The following is a 19,569-nucleotide window of genomic DNA, read 5'->3' as shown; positions in this document are numbered from 1 at the left end:
TATTCAGGGGAAACAGGGCTTTCATTTAATATCAAATATTTAGCTATGAAACAATTTAATATGAAAAAAAAAATGGGAGAAAATAAGAAATATTTTTTTTTAGTTCTACATGACATTTTAACTGTCAATGTCATAATACTGTTTGCTTTTACTGCAATAAAATACACACATTTGTATTCAGCAAAGTCTCACGTGTAAAACAGTACCCCCTATGTACAGGTTTTATGGAGTTTTGGGAAGTTACAGGGTCAAATATAGCACGTTACATTTGAAATTGAAATTCGCCAGATTGGTTACGTTGCCTTTGAGACTGTATAGTAGCCCAGGAAATAAATTTACACCCATAATGGCATACCATTTGCAATAGAAGACAACCCAAGGTATTGCAAATGGGGTATGTCCAGCCTTTTTTAGTAGCCATTTGGTCACAAACACTGGCCAAAGTTAGCGTTAGTATTTGTTTGTGTGAAAAAAGCAAAAAACGCCAATTTTGGCCAGTGTTTGTGGCTAAGTGGCTACTAAAAAAGACTGGACATACCCCATTTGCAATACCTTGGGTTGTCTACTATTGCAAATGGTATGCCATCATAGGGGTAATTTTCATTCTTGGGCTACCATAGGGTCTCAAAGGTAACGTAACCAATCTGGCGAATTTTAATGTGAAAAAAATGAAACACAAGCCTTATATTTGATGCTGTAACTTTTGAAAACACCATAAAACCTGTACATGAGGGGTACTGTTGTACTCGGGAGACTTCGCTGAACACAAATATTTGTGTTTCAAAACAGTAAAAAGTATCACAGCAATAATATCGTCCGTGTAAATGCGGTTTGTGCGTGAAAAATGCAAAAAACTTCACTTTTACTGGCGATATCATTGTTGTAAAACACTAATATTTGTGTTCAGCAAAGTCTCCCAAGTAAAACAGTACCCCCCATGTACAGGTTTTATGGTGTCTTGGAAAGTTATAGGGTTAAATATAGTGCTAGCAAATTAAATTCCCTATACTTTCGGCATGGGTTGTCAGGCAGGTCCCGCTAATTGTAATTAATTAAGATACCTAATTATGTAAAAATATTACATAAATATATATGTAGAATAAATATATATATTTTTTTCAAAATATTTTTATTTATTTATAGGTATATATATAGATATATATTTATGTATATAGGTATATAGATATATATTATTTCATTATACGTGTATTTTGATATAAATATATATGTATTAATATCACAATACAGTTAGAACGAAATAACATCTATATATTTTTTTACGTATTTACATATTTTATATTATCTATAAATATATATAACAATAATTATATATATTTAATAAGTATCAGTCTACGTGTAATTTGATAATATATATAATTCTATATATATATTAATAGTAAAATACACCTAGACAGTGTATGTGTGTGTGTGTATATATATATATATATATATATATATATATATATATATATATATATATGTGTGTGTATATATATATGTGTGTATATATATATATATATATATATATATATACTTAGATCATATATATTATTATTTTTTTACACTGATTAATTTAATTTTAATTTATTTCCAGCCAGCAGGGGGACTGTCATTACAATTAGTCCCACTGCTGGCAATGCCTGAGCCAGCTAACCCAGCCATGCGATTGTGAGGTCCTCGCAAGGACCTCACTCTCACATGGCCGGGGGGGGGGGCTCCAGGATGACAGACGTGCCGCGGGGGACTCCCTGGGAGTCCCCCCAATTGCGATCGCCGGCGACCGGGTAAGTAAGAAAAAAACGGAGGGTGTACTATTACGCCCGGCGGCGTTTAGAGCCGCTTAAAATAGGGCGTAACAGTACACCCTCCGGTCTTAAGGGGTTAAATTGGCTTACCTTGGAGGTCTATTATATGGTCACATCTCTAAATCAGCAATTATTCCCAACACTGAACCTAAACCAGTAGTTAACCAACCCCTACACCAACCTACCCCAGAAATCAAGATGAATCCATTATATACTACAACAAGCATGTCAAACTCAAAGGGTAACACAGGCCAAATAAATAAGTTTTTAAAGTTTATATGGGCCGCAAAAAAAATAAATCTTCAGTTATAGAAACTTATGTTTATTTTGAAAAGTACAGTATATAAAAAAAAAGTTGCATGACACTGGATGTCACCACGCTCATATGGCTTTAAACTAAACAAAAGAGCGATTTTAAGAAGATATGTATTTGCATATAACCAATATTTCAGTCTAACTACCGTGACAAATTAGGAAACGTTTGGCAATGAGACTGAAATAGTGAATGTAACAAATGACGGTATCTTGTTGGTTTTCAAGTCCTATGAGTGTGTTCTTCATTTTTGCGGAGATCATCATAGGAAAGCATTGGGAGGCTCTTGTGTATGTGTGGAAAAAACCTGCGCGACCAATTAGCATCTCCATGGGGAGCGTTCAGCGCCTCCATGAAGACTCAAACACACTGCCTACAAATCCAATATACTGCAACCCCTCCCTCAACTTTTAATACACTGCCCCTCCTCCCAGCACTCTAATTTCAAACACTGACCCCCCCTCTCTCCCCCCCACTACACAGAAAGGTCCCCCAAGCCCCTCTTCCCCTAACTTAAGATGAACCGCCCGTCCTCCAGTTCCAGCCCTGCTCTTCTCTGCTCAGGCAGGCCAGATGCTCATCTGGCACTGCGAGCAGGAGGAAAGGTGGAGTGGCTGGCCTGCGAGCATTCAATCATTCATGGGAGGGAAGACCATAATCAGACAGGAAATATCTTTGCAGCCACAACACAATGTGACCCCAGGGCAACATCCATTGCAGGGCCGCAGGTTTGTTCTACAATTAAAGTCTGGAAGATGATCAGGCGGTCTTCTAGTTAACCCCATTGTATTTAAGAAAGTACATTTGGGTACCACAAGACCTATGGGGTGGTAATGTAAGCTGTACTGGGAACTGAATCAACACCTAAGCATATTCTACCTTTTCCATAAAATTGTATATGGAGAGCTATAGTTCAATTATTTTTGCCTACAAGTTTAAAGTATCTTTTTCATGCAGTCCTCCTGCAATTCATTAAAGGAATACTCTAGTGACAAATACTAACATGTTGGGCGAGGCCTGAACTTTATGGCAACTGGACAGACTTAATGAGAGCTCTTCATCAGATATAGTTACTCAGCCACCATTTGGCAGGCAAATTCATCACAAACTAAGGCTTACTTCCCTAGGTTTTAAGTTTCCCGCTTTTACGCATGACTCTGCTTGTATTGATACGACTCACTTGGTTGCTCTTTAGCTCTTCACTATTGGCATAGTGGGCCTCCTTTTAGAGGGTATAGTTCTCACCTGTTACTAATGTATGTGACATGTGTTTATATCTACCTATGCTAGTACTAGTCTTTTCTAAATACACCCATGCCAATGCTAGCTTTGATGTCTATTTAGCAACTACTTTTAATATTTTAGAATGAGATTTACCTATCCCCCAAGCCTTGCACTGTGCATTACTCGTGCTTAACATGCTAATATAACTTGGTAACAATTTATTCTATGACTGTATAATGCTATCATGTCAATAAAACAAAGAATTGAAGAAAAAAAATACATGTATTCCTGTCACCATAGCTGTGAAAACATAATTTTGGTACCTGACCCTCATGTTAGCAAAGTAATAGGTGATTTTAATTCTCTTTATTCCAGCGTCACATGGGTCTCCTCGCAGCTGGCCCCACCCAGCCTCCTTAGCCGAGCTCAACAAACTATCTTGGCCAATCCAATGCTTTCCCCATAGGAAAGAATTAGGAAGCCAACACGTATGGGCACCAAAACTAAGCACTGCACCAATCACCATCTTCTCAGAGATGCAACTGAATCAATGCATCCCTACGAGGAACTGTTCAGCGCCTCGATGCAGAGAATGCCACAAGAGTGGTTACTAGGCAGTAATGTAAACACTTCCTTTTCCCTGCAGAGACAGGCTACCCTCAGCAAAACAACTACATCAACTTGTAGTTGCTCTGGAGACTAGTGTCCCTTTAATGTCAACTTTGCCTGCCCCTTAGATGCAGGCACGATAATTTCCCAAATAAAGTATTCAGTGAATATACTCTTGAATTAGGCCTCAACTTACCTACATGTCTTGGCCCCTCAGATCCTGCAACATGGTTAGAATATTTCCAAGTCTCAAGAGTGGTACTTTAACTTCCATTTCAAACCTTATAATTAATGCCATCACCTTCAAATCAGGAAATGTACCTAAAGATCTTCATTGTCTCAGACAAAAAAATTAAAATCTAAAAATGAAGGACTCATCCAGTTGACTAAAATGCCACTTGGAGATGGCAGATCTGCATCTCCATTTATGTCCTCGGCTGGATCCAGGCTGAATCTCCAAATCTAAATACAAACTTTATCAAGCTTTTTACATTGATTGGAAGTTTGCAACCACACAGACAAGCTTAAACATTCAAAATTTGGCAGTAGTTTATCAATTCCCTCGAGCACAAACTTACACTCACTGTAATTATGATGCTAGGAGTGCACTGGCACCCTCCCAGAGTAATTGTCAAACTGTTTTAAGACTCGAGTCATGCCAGATGTCCACAACCTTGTAGATTGCCTCTGGGTTCAGTCTACTTCAGTGAGCCAAGCAAGGCCATACTCACTGGCTGAGAGAAGTCCAGTATTGGATCTCCTTAGCGGATAACCGTTTGATTGCAATTTGAGACGGTGGCTTCTCTTCTGTTGCTTTATGGATTAAGAATTTGCTGACTGAACTAATAACATACCAAAGATAAATAGCTGTACTGTTATTGACAGTGTCTTTGACCTCAAACACTTAATAAAATGGTTTAAACTTCAAAAGGTATATTTGTTTTCTGGATGTACTTTATAATGCAAGAAATTACAGTTGGAAACAGACACATAGCCGTGGGAAAACTGGATTAGCTTCCAGTAAGTACAAATATAACATGGTACTAAAATGTTGTGATAATGCAAATACTTTGAATAAATTAAGCCTTTTAATATGCCCTATTAAGAAATTATTAGAAAAAACTACCATCAAAGGTTTTGCATTGTAAAAACGATATAATAGCTCAATTGAACAGAACGAGCTTGAAATCCATATTGGTAGAGTTAAAACAAAATGTATTTCATAATTTTATTGATGGCATTTATCCCGTGGTTTAACATGTTAATTATACTGTAATAAACATGGCTTTAATATTAAACTTACTTATTATCCAAAGTCACCACAGTCCATTTGTGTAAATATAAAAATATATACTTAATACTTTGTACAATACTGGTTTTTGGTCCAAACAAAAATGGATCAGAAAAGCCAATAAACTAATGCTTTAAAGAATTCCCAATTATCTTTAAAGACTAAATTTTTATTATGGAATTAGGCAACTTTGAATAATGAGATTTACACAATAAAATTTTTAGACAATTCTAAACAAAAAGATTTGCTGTAACAAAAAAAATTAAAATTCAAGTTCACAGATTCAGGTTATGCAGAAAAGTATGCAGCAAAAAACAAATTATATTTACACGTAGATCATAAAACAAAAAAGAAAAAGGGTGACAGGAAACTAGAAAGAGGGTAGGCCAAAAAAAAAAAAAAGCGCATTTATTTATTGACCGTAGTACTACATATCTAACAAATCCTGTTCAGGGACCATCCTGTAATCAATCATCATCTATCAGAAAAGGTTTGGAGCACAATACAATCAATTTCACACATACACCAGCACAAACGCAGCATAGAAATCAGTCATCATTCTCTACGCTATACAGATCCCCTCACTGGTAATTAAAACTTCAAAGCGCTGATAAAATAGTGGTGCAGATGAAAGAGGTATTATACAAAAGCCATTCACTGTGCAGGCTATATTCACTTGTATAGCCAGATCATGCCAAGTTGTGATGGGGTTGCAGTAAGCTGATATTTCGCTTAAGAAACTTCCCATCACCAAGGTTTAGTAATAGAAGAAAAAAAATAAAAAAAATAAAAAAAGGTAAATGTTTCAGCAATATATGTCCTTGGGCAGATCTGACTTCCACTAAACACAGCATGAGGTACACTTCAGCATATGCACAATGCAGGAAACCATTTGTTGTAATAACTGCAAGTCTTTGTATGAAATTTTGACTTATTTCCTTCTCCGGGCAGTTTTTATCTTTCGAGTGGATATTGTAGATGCAGGAGTACTTCTTCCATTGGCTCTGAAAGGGAGATGATAATGTATGTGTTAATGCTGCTGGTAGGATCGATAATATTTGCTAGAAATACGTCAGGGCACCACGGAGTTCACAAATCAATTAAAGTGCATTCTTAAAAACACACAGTATAGCATATAACACTGCAAAATGCTGACAGCTCGGTGAAAAAAAAAAGTGACAATTTACTTTAGTCTATGCAATGTTAATCCTGTATAACCTTACTTAGATGTTCAAGCAATTAAAAAAGGAACTCAATTTTCCAAATTAATATTTGGATATGCATTTTATTTATTTTTATGGTGGCTGAATATTTAGCCTGCTTAATATCTTTTAGCATCTGTTGCATTGGGAATTTCTGTATTAAAACATCATTAAAAGCATGAGAAAGGTGAACTGTGTGTACAGTGTTTACACCATTCCCATTGTACGGATTAGTTACTGAATTAATGCAAACAATTCATATACATGAACAAGTTCTCCTCCAGGAAAGCACAAAAGTTAAAGGATGTACATCTATTTAGTTTACTTCTACCAAAAGTGGACAGACCTGCTCCACCATAAACAAGTGCAAAATCACAATTCCTTGTCACGAAATTGTAAGTTGTGTACGGTCAACATCATGGTGTTAAAGAGGTAGTTTTTAAAATAAAAAAATAAATAAAGAATGTGATATTTGTATCTACATGTTAAGATGTTTCTATATATCCATTTAATAGAGATATTATGGAAAGATAAGAAGTACTGTTGCTATTTTAGCTGTGGACTGAATTCCCTAACATTTGCCACTAGATGGCCAACGTTCTCTAAAAATATATATTTTTTCCATCGTCATTTTGTATTTTTAGTTCTGGGGGATTCACAGTTTACAGTCAATAAAGCAGTCTGATAGACATTGACAGTATTTTCCAGCACTTACCCCATGTTGAAGGCTGGGGCCTGGTTAAAAGTTTGTGCCTGGTTAAAGGCAAAGCCAGATGATGATGATGAAGGCTGTGAGGATGATCCTGTTGAACTGGAGCCAAATGTGAACACCCCACCAGGGGAACTTCCGCTAGCGAAGTTGAAGTTTGTATTGCCTCCAAACTGGAAACTAGGGGCGGCTAAAAGACAGTATGAAATATGGTTAATGTTTGAAGAAGCTTAAGTGATTTAACTGTAAGATACTATACCAGTAGAATTTTAAAAAAATAAGCAGACAATACAAAAAAATTTACATTCTAAAATACACATGCGCACGCACGCGCACACAGGCAAATTTGGCACTTTGTGTGCGTTTAATGAACCATAATTTAAGACTTTCTGCTCAAGTGCATGCATGTGTGTATTTCGTAAAGAAATAGGGCTTTTCTTATGATTCCCTACAAGTATATGAAACGCAATAAAAACAGCCATTTATTGAAGAAAATAATTTTTGGTCAGCAGCGTCCTGGTGGTTTTCAATAAGCTGCAACTACTGCTATATTTGAGGAGGGAACGGTAGAGGAAGAAAATATCTGGCTGCAAGTGACAGCCATAGAGGAGTTTTGGCGCCCAGTTATAAAAATGATTTTTTTCGATTGAAAGCTGTACTTCTATAAACTGTTTGACAGAGTCAAGAAGCACTTCAGCGAGCCGATATGCTCTATGTGTCACTATAAAGGAGTGAATTACTGTTGTATAGCTAAACCTTCATAAAATGTGGTATTCTGAGAATACTATAGTTGTCACAGAATCCAAAACCACTACACAAAAGTAAAGATTTGTGGAAAGTAGACTCCGTAGGATACTTATGTAAGCATTAGACAATCGATTTAACCATTTTATCACAAACCTGGCTATCTTTAGTTTTGTTTTCCAAAATACATTTAGTTTTCATAGGGAGTTTTAAAAACTGTATCAAACTACAGTAAGGTAGTCATATTTGCATTCTGATGCAATCATCGAGTACAACTGCAGTAAGCACCCTTAAAAGGTGCTTGAGGAACCTGTAATGTCTGCCCTTACCAGCATAACTAATGAAAACACCACCCACCAACATTCCCTGCTGGATTGCCAGGTAATGTCTGCCTTAGCAGACATACAATGTTAAAGTCAGGACCAAGTGTACAATCATACAACCACCTGGGTGTTAATATGCTCTGCATTGTTCGACAACATCCTGTATCTGCACATCAATTGCACTGGTGTTCTCTGCTGTCCCAGAGTTCCTCAGTACTGTGTGTCCCATTCGCGGGACAGGCATAAACCGAAGGGGACGCGTGAGTATCGCCAAATAAGGGAATGGTGGGAGGGGAATGTATTTTCTTCATAACAGGATTCTGGCTACTTGTCCTATAGATGACAATACTATATGGTACTGCCACCATAGGACAGGAAAAATACATCGATACATTTGGTGAAGTGACACTATCAGTGATGTTGATATACTAAACAGTGACAACTTTGGGCATTAATTCTAAATCTAACCCTCTAACCTAACTCTAACACAAGCCTATGCCAATACAGTTTATGACCCTTCTGACATCAGAAGGATTTCCCCTACACACTATAGAGCACTCTAAGTGCTCTATAATGTGTGATCACAACATGATAGGGAGATCTCCTTCACACGCTGTAGATCTGTGTGCTGTCCACCAATTCTACATTATAAATTTCAGAATGGTGAAAGTTTGTCCTAAAAATGAGGTCCAAGCAAGACTAGTGTACCATAGAACATATAGGGGAGCTGCGGTAGACTGCTTTAGTAAGTCATTAGGTCACATAAAAATAACTTCTGTGTTAGGCACAGAGTATGTGATTTTTTTTTTTTTTTTTTTTTAATAAGCTATTTATAGAGAATTTAGGGTTTAAATTGGCCCATATGCGAGAGGGGAGGTGTAATCCACCTGGAATTCCTCGAGTTATGCATACCCTCTGGCCTGTACCTTTTCTTCAGGGCCAGTTTGGAGACTGAGATTGACACCAAGGATATAAAAACTATGACATGAAAAGGAGCCACGTGATTGCCTGATAGTCAAATCTAGTTTGTGAGTTGCCAATTTCCCTACTGGTACTCACCAGGTACAGAGCAATTACTGTACTAGCAATGCCAGTAATAAGGATTTTCTGTTATTATCTTGTTTTTATAATGGTTTGTTGGTGTAAATCATTTTTTTTATGTATGCACTGTGATTATTTTTGTTCATAGTAAACCTCCCTTTATAACAGAACTTGACAAATTTGCTTGGAATCTAGGAGCCAGGTTTTTCCAACGTTTAAAAAAAAAAAAAAAAAAAAAAAAATTCTTAAAGGAACACCATTGTCACCAGAACCACTGCAGCTTAATGTAGTTAAGTCTACAGCCAGTCCCTGCACACTTTTCAATGTAAATACTGAAGTCAGAGAAATGGCAGTGTTTACATTGCTGCCTAGTAATAACTCTAGTGACAGTCACTAGTGGTGCTTCCTGGATCAACGTTGCACAGTGTGCAGCATTTACGCTCATCGTCTCCATGTTGTGCCTGGAGGTGCTGAATGTTCCCCATAGAGAGGGATTGATACAATGCATCTATGAAGAAATTTTTTTCTGTGCATGCGCAATAGTCTCACAATGTTTTCCTATAGGAAAGCATTGGATTGGTTGAGATCGTCAAGATTGATGCAACCTTGGTAGAGGCAGCTTTTAAAACAGTTAAGCTTTGGCGGCGTTACCATTATTGTAATGCAGACAAATAACTTTTTAACCCATAGAACACAGTCATGGGTATGCTTGGTAGTGTGGCCTGTGACAACGTATTGTGATCTACATAGTTAAATATAAAAAAATAATTAGTACTGTACTAAGCTGTCCAATTTTACTGTCAGAGTGGTGTGTACACTGGTTACATCTACTGTAAACATTTTGTATACAGTATACTTTATGTAAATGCACAGTACACACAGGCTTTCCCTCTATTACACAGAATGTGTGTGTCAAGGCGCTTTTTACCCAACTAAAATGCCATTAGTTTAACATATATAACAGCAGGGATATGCATAGGATAGATACAATTTGACAACAGACTAGGCCAAACAATCTCACTTACCAGCAGCAGGAGCTGTACTAGATCCAAAAGCAGGTTGGGTCGCTTGCTGGCCAAACATAGGAGGCTGGGCAGAGCTAGTTAGGGAGCCAAAGCCTGGCACAGATTGAGAACTAGCTGGAAACAAGGACGTTGTTGATGAAGTGCCAAAAGCTGGAGTAGCAGACTGGTTGGCCCCAAATGCTGGCACAGGGTTGGAGGCTGGCAGTCCACTGGGAGCAGGAGGAGTTGGACCACCAAATATAAACGGAGAGGAGCTTGTGCCTGGAAAGAAATGGAAAACAAGAATTAGCACCCACATTGTGGAATATGTCTAATTATTCAACATTTCTCTAGTTTGGTTGAAGACGATTTTAATAAAAATCACACGTGAAGAGTAGTACAGTATAAATACAAGTGAAAGTAAAACGTGACTAGCCATGACAATTTAGCATGCAGACCAATAAGTAAATGGTTTGGAAACCTTGCTATTTGTCAGAAATAATACATATATACATTACATTTAACAAAGGTAAATAACCCAGAGCAATCAATTACATTTTTACATTCAGAATAACAGAGGTGAAGATTGGTGGTAATTAAGCTTTCGATCTTACAAAACAAAGAAAAAACAACATTCTAGTGGAATACACTACTTGCATCAACGACTAATGCACAGGTCATTATTTGGTGATCAAGTGTCTTTCATACCTAGAGCATTTGATGTGTTTGTTGAACCAAAGTTGAAGCCTGGTGTTGCAGACACTGTGCTGGTGGTACCTGCTCCAAAGACAAATGGAGTGGCAGAAGCAGCTGTGCTGGTGGCTGTCGATGGCTTACTTTCCGAACCAGCAAACACAAAGGCTGGCTTTGATTCAGCTGTGTTGCCAAAAACAGAACCACCCGCAGTGCTGGTGGGCTGGCCAAAGACAAATGATCCTGTGGGATTGTTGACTGCTCCAGAGTTTCCAAACATGCTGTTTGAGTTTGCCAAAGTGCTTGTAGGTGCTGTATTACCAAACACACTACTAGAACTGGTAGTGCTAGCAGGGGCGGCACCACTGAACATGACTGAACTTGCAGAGGCATTCAAAGTAGCTGCACTGCCAAACACACTGGTAGAGCTTGCAGCAGTTGTAGTTGGGACAACGCTGCCAAATACATTACCAGAGCTGGAAGAAGCACCAGGTGCTACAGAGCTTCCAAATACACTGCCTGAGTTCGTGGAGGCACCTGATGGAGCTGCACTTCCAAACACACTGCCAGAACCTGCAGGGGCGCTTGTCTGAGCAGCACTGCCAAACACACCACTGGGATTCACGGGCGTACTAGATGGAGCAGTAATACCATATAAACTGCTAGAGATTGCTGAACTCTGCTGAACACCACTGGTGGAACCACTGCTCATAAAACTGAATGTTTGCTTTGATGCTCCAGCATCTAGAAATATTAAATAAAAAAAAATATAAAAAAAGTCAAAGCTAGGACAAATTCTTAATATAACAAATGTAGATATACAAAAATATGGGTAAAACAATTTATATATAAAGTGTACAAGAAATACAGCAATACCATATGGGCCATTTCTAATAAAAGCTTTAGATTAATTTTTTTTTTTTAATTTTTACACATTTTAAAATCGGAATACGAATACATCCTTTGGTTAGATTACAGATTTTATTTACTGTATTGCACATACAGGGTTATTCACTGAAGCAAGATTTCAAAGTGGAAAAAAAAATAGCAAAAGCAAGTTTGGCTATTTTGCCTTAACATTTGCAATTCCCACTTTAGTGAATAAACCCCGATAGTGTGAATTGTACTATTCACACTTGAGATACGCCCAAGCTCAGATATATTTGAAATTAATTAGGGCAATTGAAGTTCTGAGACATAAACCTATGTATTGTATAATGTGGGTGCACTTTATTTTTTTAAAGGGACACTATAGTCACTAGAACAACTACAGCTTATTGAATTTGTTCTGGTGAGTAGAATCATTACCTTCAGGCTTTTTGCTGTAAACACTGTCTTTTCAGAGAAAATGCATAACTTCACTGGCCACTCCTCAGATAGCTGTTAGAGATCCTTCCTGGGTCATGGCTGCCTAAAATGCATCCAAACATTCAGTATCTCCTCCCTCTGCATACAGACACTGAACTTTCCTCATAGAGATTCATTGATTCAATTTCTCTCAATGAGGAGATGCTGATTGTCCAGGGCTGTGTTTGAATCATGCTGGCTCTGTCCCTGATCTGCCTCCTTGTCAGTCTCAGCCAATCCTATAGAGAAGCACTGTGATTGGATCAGGCTACCACTTCTGATGATGTCAGCAGACTGCTTTTTTTTTTTTAGGCAAACAGCATGCAGATCTACAGCTTCTGGCTTGAATACAGTAAGATATTGCTATATTTATGGAGCCAGGGGGGCTAGATGGTGGTTTTAACCTTATAGGGTCAGGAATACATGTTTGTGTTCCTGACCCTATAGTGATTCTATACTAACTGTTTAGATATCCGGACTAAACTTAAATTCAATAAAGCTTTTTACTTCCCTTAGCGCTCTGGTCTTGCTGTAGCCGCCACTCCACGCTGGCTGAGACATCAGTACGGATGACCTCAGCCAACCCAATGCTTCACCATAGGCTAGTGAGCACAAATCAGAATCTCCTCATAGAGATGCATTGACTCAATGAATCTATGGGGAGCATTGAGCATCTCTACACAATGCGTACCAATTGAGATACCAAAGATCGGTCCTGCAATCTTTGCAAGACCTCAACCAAAAAGTCGGAGTGACAACCACTAGAGGTGGCATTAGGCAGCAGTAACACTGCTTTCTCAGAAAAGGCAGTGTTTACACTGTTTGATACGCATGGTATTTGCCCCAGAACCACAACATTAAGCAGTAGATGTTCTGGTGCCTATATTGTCTATTTAATTCAAATCAATTGTACCAACAGCATATTCTATATGAGAGAATATAAAGGTCAAACATAAGATGAATTTACTCAAATTAAAACGCATTCATAATATTCGAGTACCATCTAATTCAGGGGTCCTCAAACTTTTTAAAACAGGGGGCCAGTTCACGGTCCCTCAGACACTGTTGGGGACCAGACTATAAAAAATATTAACGAATTCCTATGCGACAGACACAGACAAAGACAGAGACAGACAGACAGACAAAGACAGAGACAGACAGACAGACACAGACAGAGACACAGACAGAGACACAGACAGAGACACAGACAGAGACACAGACAGAGACACAGACAGAGACACAGACAGAGACACAGACAGACAGACACAGACAGAGACACAGACAGAGACACAGACAGAGACACAGACAGAGACACAGACAGAGACACAGACAGAGACACAGACAGAGACAGACAGAGACACAGACAGAGACAGACAGAGACAGACAGAGACACAGACAGAGACACAGACAGAGACACAGACAGAGACAGACAGAGACAGACAGAGACAGACAGAGACAGACAGAGACAGACAGAGACAGACAGAGACAGACAGAGACAGACAGAGACAGACAGAGACAGACAGAGACAGACAGAGACAGACACAGACAGAGACACAGACAGAGACACAGACAGAGACACAGACAGAGACACAGACAGAGACACAGACAGAGACACAGACAGAGACACAGACAGAGACACAGACAGAGACACAGACAGAGACACAGACAGAGACACAGACAGAGACAGACAGACAGAGACACAGACAGAGACACAGACAGAGACAGACACACAGACAGAGACAGACAGAGACAGACAGACAGACAGAGACAGAGACAGACAGACAGACAGAGACAGAGACAGACAGAGACAGACAGAGACAGACAGAGACAGACAGAGACAGACAGAGACAGACAGAGACAGACAGAGACAGACAGAGACAGACAGAGACAGACAGAGACACAGACAGACAGACAGACACAGACAGACACAGACAGAGAGACAGACAGAGAGACAGACAGAGAGACAGACAGAGAGACAGACAGAGAGACAGACAGAGAGACAGACAGAGAGACAGACAGAGAGACAGACAGAGAGACAGACAGAGAGACAGACAGAGAGACAGACAGAGAGACAGACAGAGAGACAGACAGAGAGACAGACAGAGAGACAGACAGACAGAGACAGACAGACAGAGACAGACAGACAGAGACAGACAGACAGAGACAGACAGACAGACAGAGACAGACAGACAGACAGAGACAGACAGACAGAGACAGACAGACAGAGACAGACAGACAGAGACAGACAGACAGAGACAGACAGAGAGACAGAGACAGACAGAGACAGACAGAGACAGACAGAGACAGACAGAGACAGACAGAGACAGACACAGACAGACACAGCTAATTTTGCAGGAGGGTGGCTGTGGCTGATCGGAGTCGGCGTAGCTTCCGCAGCCTGGCTCTCTTCCTTCCCGCACAGAGTGAGCTGGGAGGAAACGACCGGCCGTCACTTCCTCCCAGCACTACTTTGCGGCTGCGCTGACTGGGCCCCTGAAAATATAGGGCCCATCGGGTGGCGACGAGTGCTTGGGCTGGGTTCCGGACCGTAGTTTGAGGACCCCTGTTCTAATTATTAGATTCACAGTGAAATACCGAGGACCAGCAGCACATTTACAGCAACTGCCATGTTTCAGCAATCCGGTACTTCTCATAGATAAGCATCACCAAGCTTTTAAAGTCATGCTTGGTGTCAATGCAGGATTTACAAGTTAGGTGCCTACAGGCACAAAATTCTAAGGTGACCCCAGTAGGGATTGACAGATTATCGGCTTTGATGATATCGGCCAATATTCAGATTTTTTGTAAGTATCGGTATCAGACAATATTCACCAGCAATACCGATAATGAATGAGTGGGCCGGCTCGTCCATAAGGCGGCACAAGCAGCCGCCTTAAAGTGTACTGGCCCGGGGGGAGGGCGCACAGCAGTAAAGGAACTTATTTTTCCTGTACCCGGCTGGACTGAAAGTAGGTGCTCACAGAGAGCACTTCCTGTCAGTCCGTCCGTGTGCAGGAAAAATAAGTTTGTGTACCGCGGTGCGCACGGCTCTGCTCGGCCACGCTACCAGGAGACAAGCCGTGGAGCGGGGACCTAGGAGGTGAGAGGGGCACTATGGGTTCGGGGGTGGTAGGGAACACTATGGGTTCGGGGGTGGTAGGGAACACTATGGGTTCGGGGGTGGTAGGGAACACTATGGGTTCGGGGGTGGTAGGGAACACTATGGGTTCGGGGGTGGTAGGGAACACTATGGGTTCGGGGGTGGTAGGGAACACTATGGGTTCGGGGGTGGTAGGGAACACTATGGGTTCGGGGGTGGTAGGGAACACTATGGGTTCGGGGGTGGTAGGGAACACTATGGGTTCGGGGGTGGTAGGGAACACTATGGGTTCGGGGGTGGTAGGGAACACTATGGGTTCGGGGGTGGTAGGGAACACTATGGGTTCGGGGGTGGTAGGGAACACTATGGGTTCGGGGGTGGTAGGGAACACTATGGGTTCGGGGGTGGTAGGGAACACTATGGGTTCGGGGGTGGTAGGGAACACTATGGGTTCGGGGGTGGTAGGGAACACTATGGGTTCGGGGGTGGTAGGGAACACTATGGGTTCGGGGGTGGTAGGGAACACTATGGGTTCGGGGGTGGTAGGGAACACTATGGGTTCGGGGGTGGTAGGGAACACTATGGGTTCGGGGGTGGTAGGGAACACTATGGGTTCGGGGGTGGTAGGGAACACTATGGGTTCGGGGGTGGTAGGGAACACTATGGGACCGGGGGTGGTAGGGAACACTATGGGACCGGGGGTGGTAGGGAACACTATGGGACCGGGGGTGGTAGGGAACACTATGGGACCGGGGGTGGTAGGGAACACTATGGGACCGGGGGTGGTAGGGAACACTATGGGACCGGGGGTGGTAGGGAACACTATGGGACCGGGGGTGGTAGGGAACACTATGGGACCGGGGGTGGTAGGGAACACTATGGGACCGGGGGTGGTAGGGAACACTATGGGACGGGGGTGGTAGGGAACACTATGGGACGGGGGTGGTAGGGAACACTATGGGACGGGGGTGGTAGGGAACACTATGGGACGGGGGTGGTAGGGAACACTATGGGACAGGGGTGGTAGGGAACACTATGGGACGGGGGTGGTAGGGAACACTATGGGACAGGGGTGGTAGGGAACACTATGGGACAGGGGTGGTAGGGAACACTATGGGACAGGGGATGGGGAAAAGAACACTATGGGACTCGGAAGTAGGGGGGAGAAAGAACACTAAAAGAGGGAGGGGAGAGAGGAACATTAAGCGGGGGACCACTAAAAGAGAGAGAAAGGAAGTTTTTCCATATTAGATAAAATTCTTTAAAAGTCTAATAATAAAACTATAGGAAAAAAAAAAACTTTAAAAATGATTTGGGGGAACAAAAAAAACAAAAAACAAAAAAGTCATTTTCGGTTTCCAGTCAAGGGCATCCTGAATTTTTGGTTTCGGACCAGAATTTTCATTTGGGTGCATCACTAGCAGTTACTAGTGGGCAGATTGGAAGTGATCCCTTAAATCTTCCTGTCCAGCCTTGCACACACACAAACTGGAGACGCTGGAACAGCACTGAGTTTTACACAATGTCAAACTGTACCTGCAGCTCTGTTATTAAGGCTGACTGGACTAAGGAGGCTCCAAATATTTCTATATCCCCACCAGCCTATTTAAGTTAAAAAAAAATGCACATCATAAGTGCTGAAAACAGGCACCTACTCTGCCTAATGGGAAATCTGGCCCTGCAAGGTGTGATTATGCCAAAACAGAATACTTCACAATGGAAAGTCTGCACTAGGAAAAGCCACTAGAGGTATACTGGCAAACAAATTTAAAACTTAATTTCTCACAAACAACAATGCTTACATTTGTCAGACCGTAGTGACAGCCTCTATGCACCAAAATTAAAGGATCACTATAGGGTCAGAAACACAAACATGTATTCCTGACCCTATAGTGAAAACCCCCAAATTTAGGTGGCTTGCCCCCCCCCACGCATTTAAGCCCCCCTTCTGGTGACTATAGTGTCCCTTTAAGATTTAGTGGTTTTGATCCCTCGAGAGATTTATTGGCTGACATGGTTTGCCAACAAACTTTGATTACCACATGCATGCAACTGGCTCACAGCATCTATGCATGTTATATTAGCAGCTATTATGCTACTGACCTCTTGGTCATGGTTTTGATACAAAATGAGGAAAATAAGGAGGGAAGATAAAAAAAAAAAAAAAAAAAAAAAAAAAAGAAGTCAGCCTAGGAAACATGGAGAAGAAAATAAATAGTAATCAAAGGGACATGCATCATTTTGAGACAAATGTCTCATTTAAAAGATTGTTGCCTTACTCTGCAGGAAAATGATTTTATTTTTTCCATTTTTATTTGCTTCTTTCTTATGTTCGCCACACCCACTCCATGGGGATCACAGATCAATATCCCATCGCTTGGAATGCAAAGGTGCCCTGGGCCTGCCTGACAAATTTCCACATGTACAGTTGGAAGATTTCTTCATCTTGCAGTAAAATTAAATCTGACATTTATAAACATTACAAAGTTTCTTGTTTTAATTTGCTTTTAAATTTGTTTAAAAATAATATAATAAAATGTATATATCTATAATTTTTCTTTTATTTTTTAATTATAAAGTGATGCATGTCCCTTTAACTTGCTTCTCTTTCCAAGTAATTGGGAGTTAACTTTGAATTGAAATTCATTGCATTTAAAAAGGAACAAACCAAGCACCATAACCACTACAGTGCATCGTAGGACAGTTTGACTTCTAACCTGGGGTCCACCAGGTGTCGCTCCTGGCTTCCTCTCAGCTACAAGGAGAGTTGCAACTACCTAGGAGTTTAAGTGCTCACCTGAGCCAAACCTCAAAGTGCACGGCCAGCTCATTGGCTGACAGCCACTACGCTTGGCTCAAGCAGAGAACTTCTAGTTGGCATTGAGGCTGGGAGAAGTGCCTGGTGAACCCCAGGTAAGAAGTTAAACTGTTCTTAAGAGGCTTGATTCATTTTTACTAAACAATATTTTAACTAATTTCCCAAAAAATTTAATAGAAATAGTCTCTTCAGGAGGCAAAGGATTACTACTTTATGTCAACACTTACCTGTTGTGGTGCCGGGTTGAGAGCCAAAGGGAAAGAGTGGTTTTGCAGTCTTATCAGCCTCATTCTTCTCTACCTCTACAGGCTTAGACACACCAAATGCAAATGTGGGTGGTGTTGGATTATTGTCTTTGGTTTGCTCTGATTTTCCAAACGCAAACTGATTTGGTTCATCCCCCTCACTTTTCTTGCCAAAAAGCAGTGACTGTCCTGTTGTAGTAGAGTCTGGCTTTTCATCTTTTCTTCCAAAAACAAAAGAAGACGATGCTTCCTTATTTTGTTCTACTTTGCCAAAAGAAAAGCTTACAGCAGGTGTTTCATTTTTTTTATTGTCAGATTCTTTTGTTCCAAAAGTGAGTGGCAAACAGGACTTGTCTTTTGTAAGCTGGCTTTGTATGCCAGAACTCACTGAACTCTCTGTAGCAGTAGATGAAGCAGCAATACTGGATGTGGTTCCAAAAGAGAAGCCACTTGTCACGGACTTATTTATGCCTTCCTTGTCAGTGGAGGCAGGAATACTAGTACCAAACTGAAATCCTGATACTGGATTACTTGTGGCAATGGTGCTTCCAAATGAAAAGCCAGTATCTTTCTTTTCATCAGCTGCCGTAGCAGCAGAGGATGCTATACCAAATTTAAAGTCCCCGGTAACTTTTGGGAAAGAAAATCCAACAGAAGGAGCATTTGTGCTAGGGGTAACGTCTGTATTGCTTGAAGACTGTAATCCAAACTTAAAGGATGGAGCGGGCGACCCAGAGGAAATGGATGGAGATGCAAAACCTAACAAAACCATCAGAAAACAAAAAAAATTACTAAAAAGCACAAACACAAAACACCTGGAACCACAGCCACAACTCTTACATTTTCTACAAATCAACAGGCTTTAGAGCTTCTGTAGTTCTAACAAATCCAGGTGTGACGTAGCTAATCTGATTTTCTAACTTTCAAAAGCACTGTTCTAGCTTATTAATTTTAGGAGCACAGCAAGAGTGTATGGGAGTTGTGTTACATTTGTCGTCTCCTAGTTTAGTAATGACATGAACTATTTTTGGAGCAAAAAAGGGAAAAACAAAGATGAGACAGTACAGACTTCCAAAGTTAATACCATTTTAAAAATCAATA

General features: G+C 40.6%; 1 protein-coding gene across 3 annotated transcripts in view; it reads right to left on the bottom strand.

Annotated features, from left to right (window-relative positions):
- Positions 1–5,149: 5,149 nt before the first annotated feature.
- Positions 5,150–19,569, bottom strand: part of NUP153 (nucleoporin 153) — a 62,922-nt gene continuing 48,502 nt past the window's right edge. For 2 of the 3 annotated variants that reach the window (XM_063451684.1, XM_063451686.1), the window contains exons 18-22: positions 18,451–19,227; positions 10,974–11,702; positions 10,287–10,547; positions 7,160–7,343; positions 5,150–6,246 (exon numbers count right to left, since the gene is read on the bottom strand). In XM_063451684.1, coding sequence (XP_063307754.1) covers positions 6,174–6,246; positions 7,160–7,343; positions 10,287–10,547; positions 10,974–11,702; positions 18,451–19,227 — 2,024 coding nt within the window. In that variant the 3' untranslated portion in view covers positions 5,150–6,173. The remainder of the gene's footprint in view (positions 6,247–7,159; positions 7,344–10,286; positions 10,548–10,973; positions 11,703–18,450; positions 19,228–19,569) is intronic. The other variant, XM_063451687.1, reaches the window with a different exon arrangement.

Source organism: Pelobates fuscus, chromosome 4 (genome assembly GCF_036172605.1).
Source record: "Pelobates fuscus isolate aPelFus1 chromosome 4, aPelFus1.pri, whole genome shotgun sequence".
NCBI lineage: Eukaryota > Metazoa > Chordata > Amphibia > Anura > Pelobatidae > Pelobates > Pelobates fuscus.
Note: the sequence above shows the minus strand (reverse complement) of the source record. Positions and strands in the feature narration are given on the sequence as shown.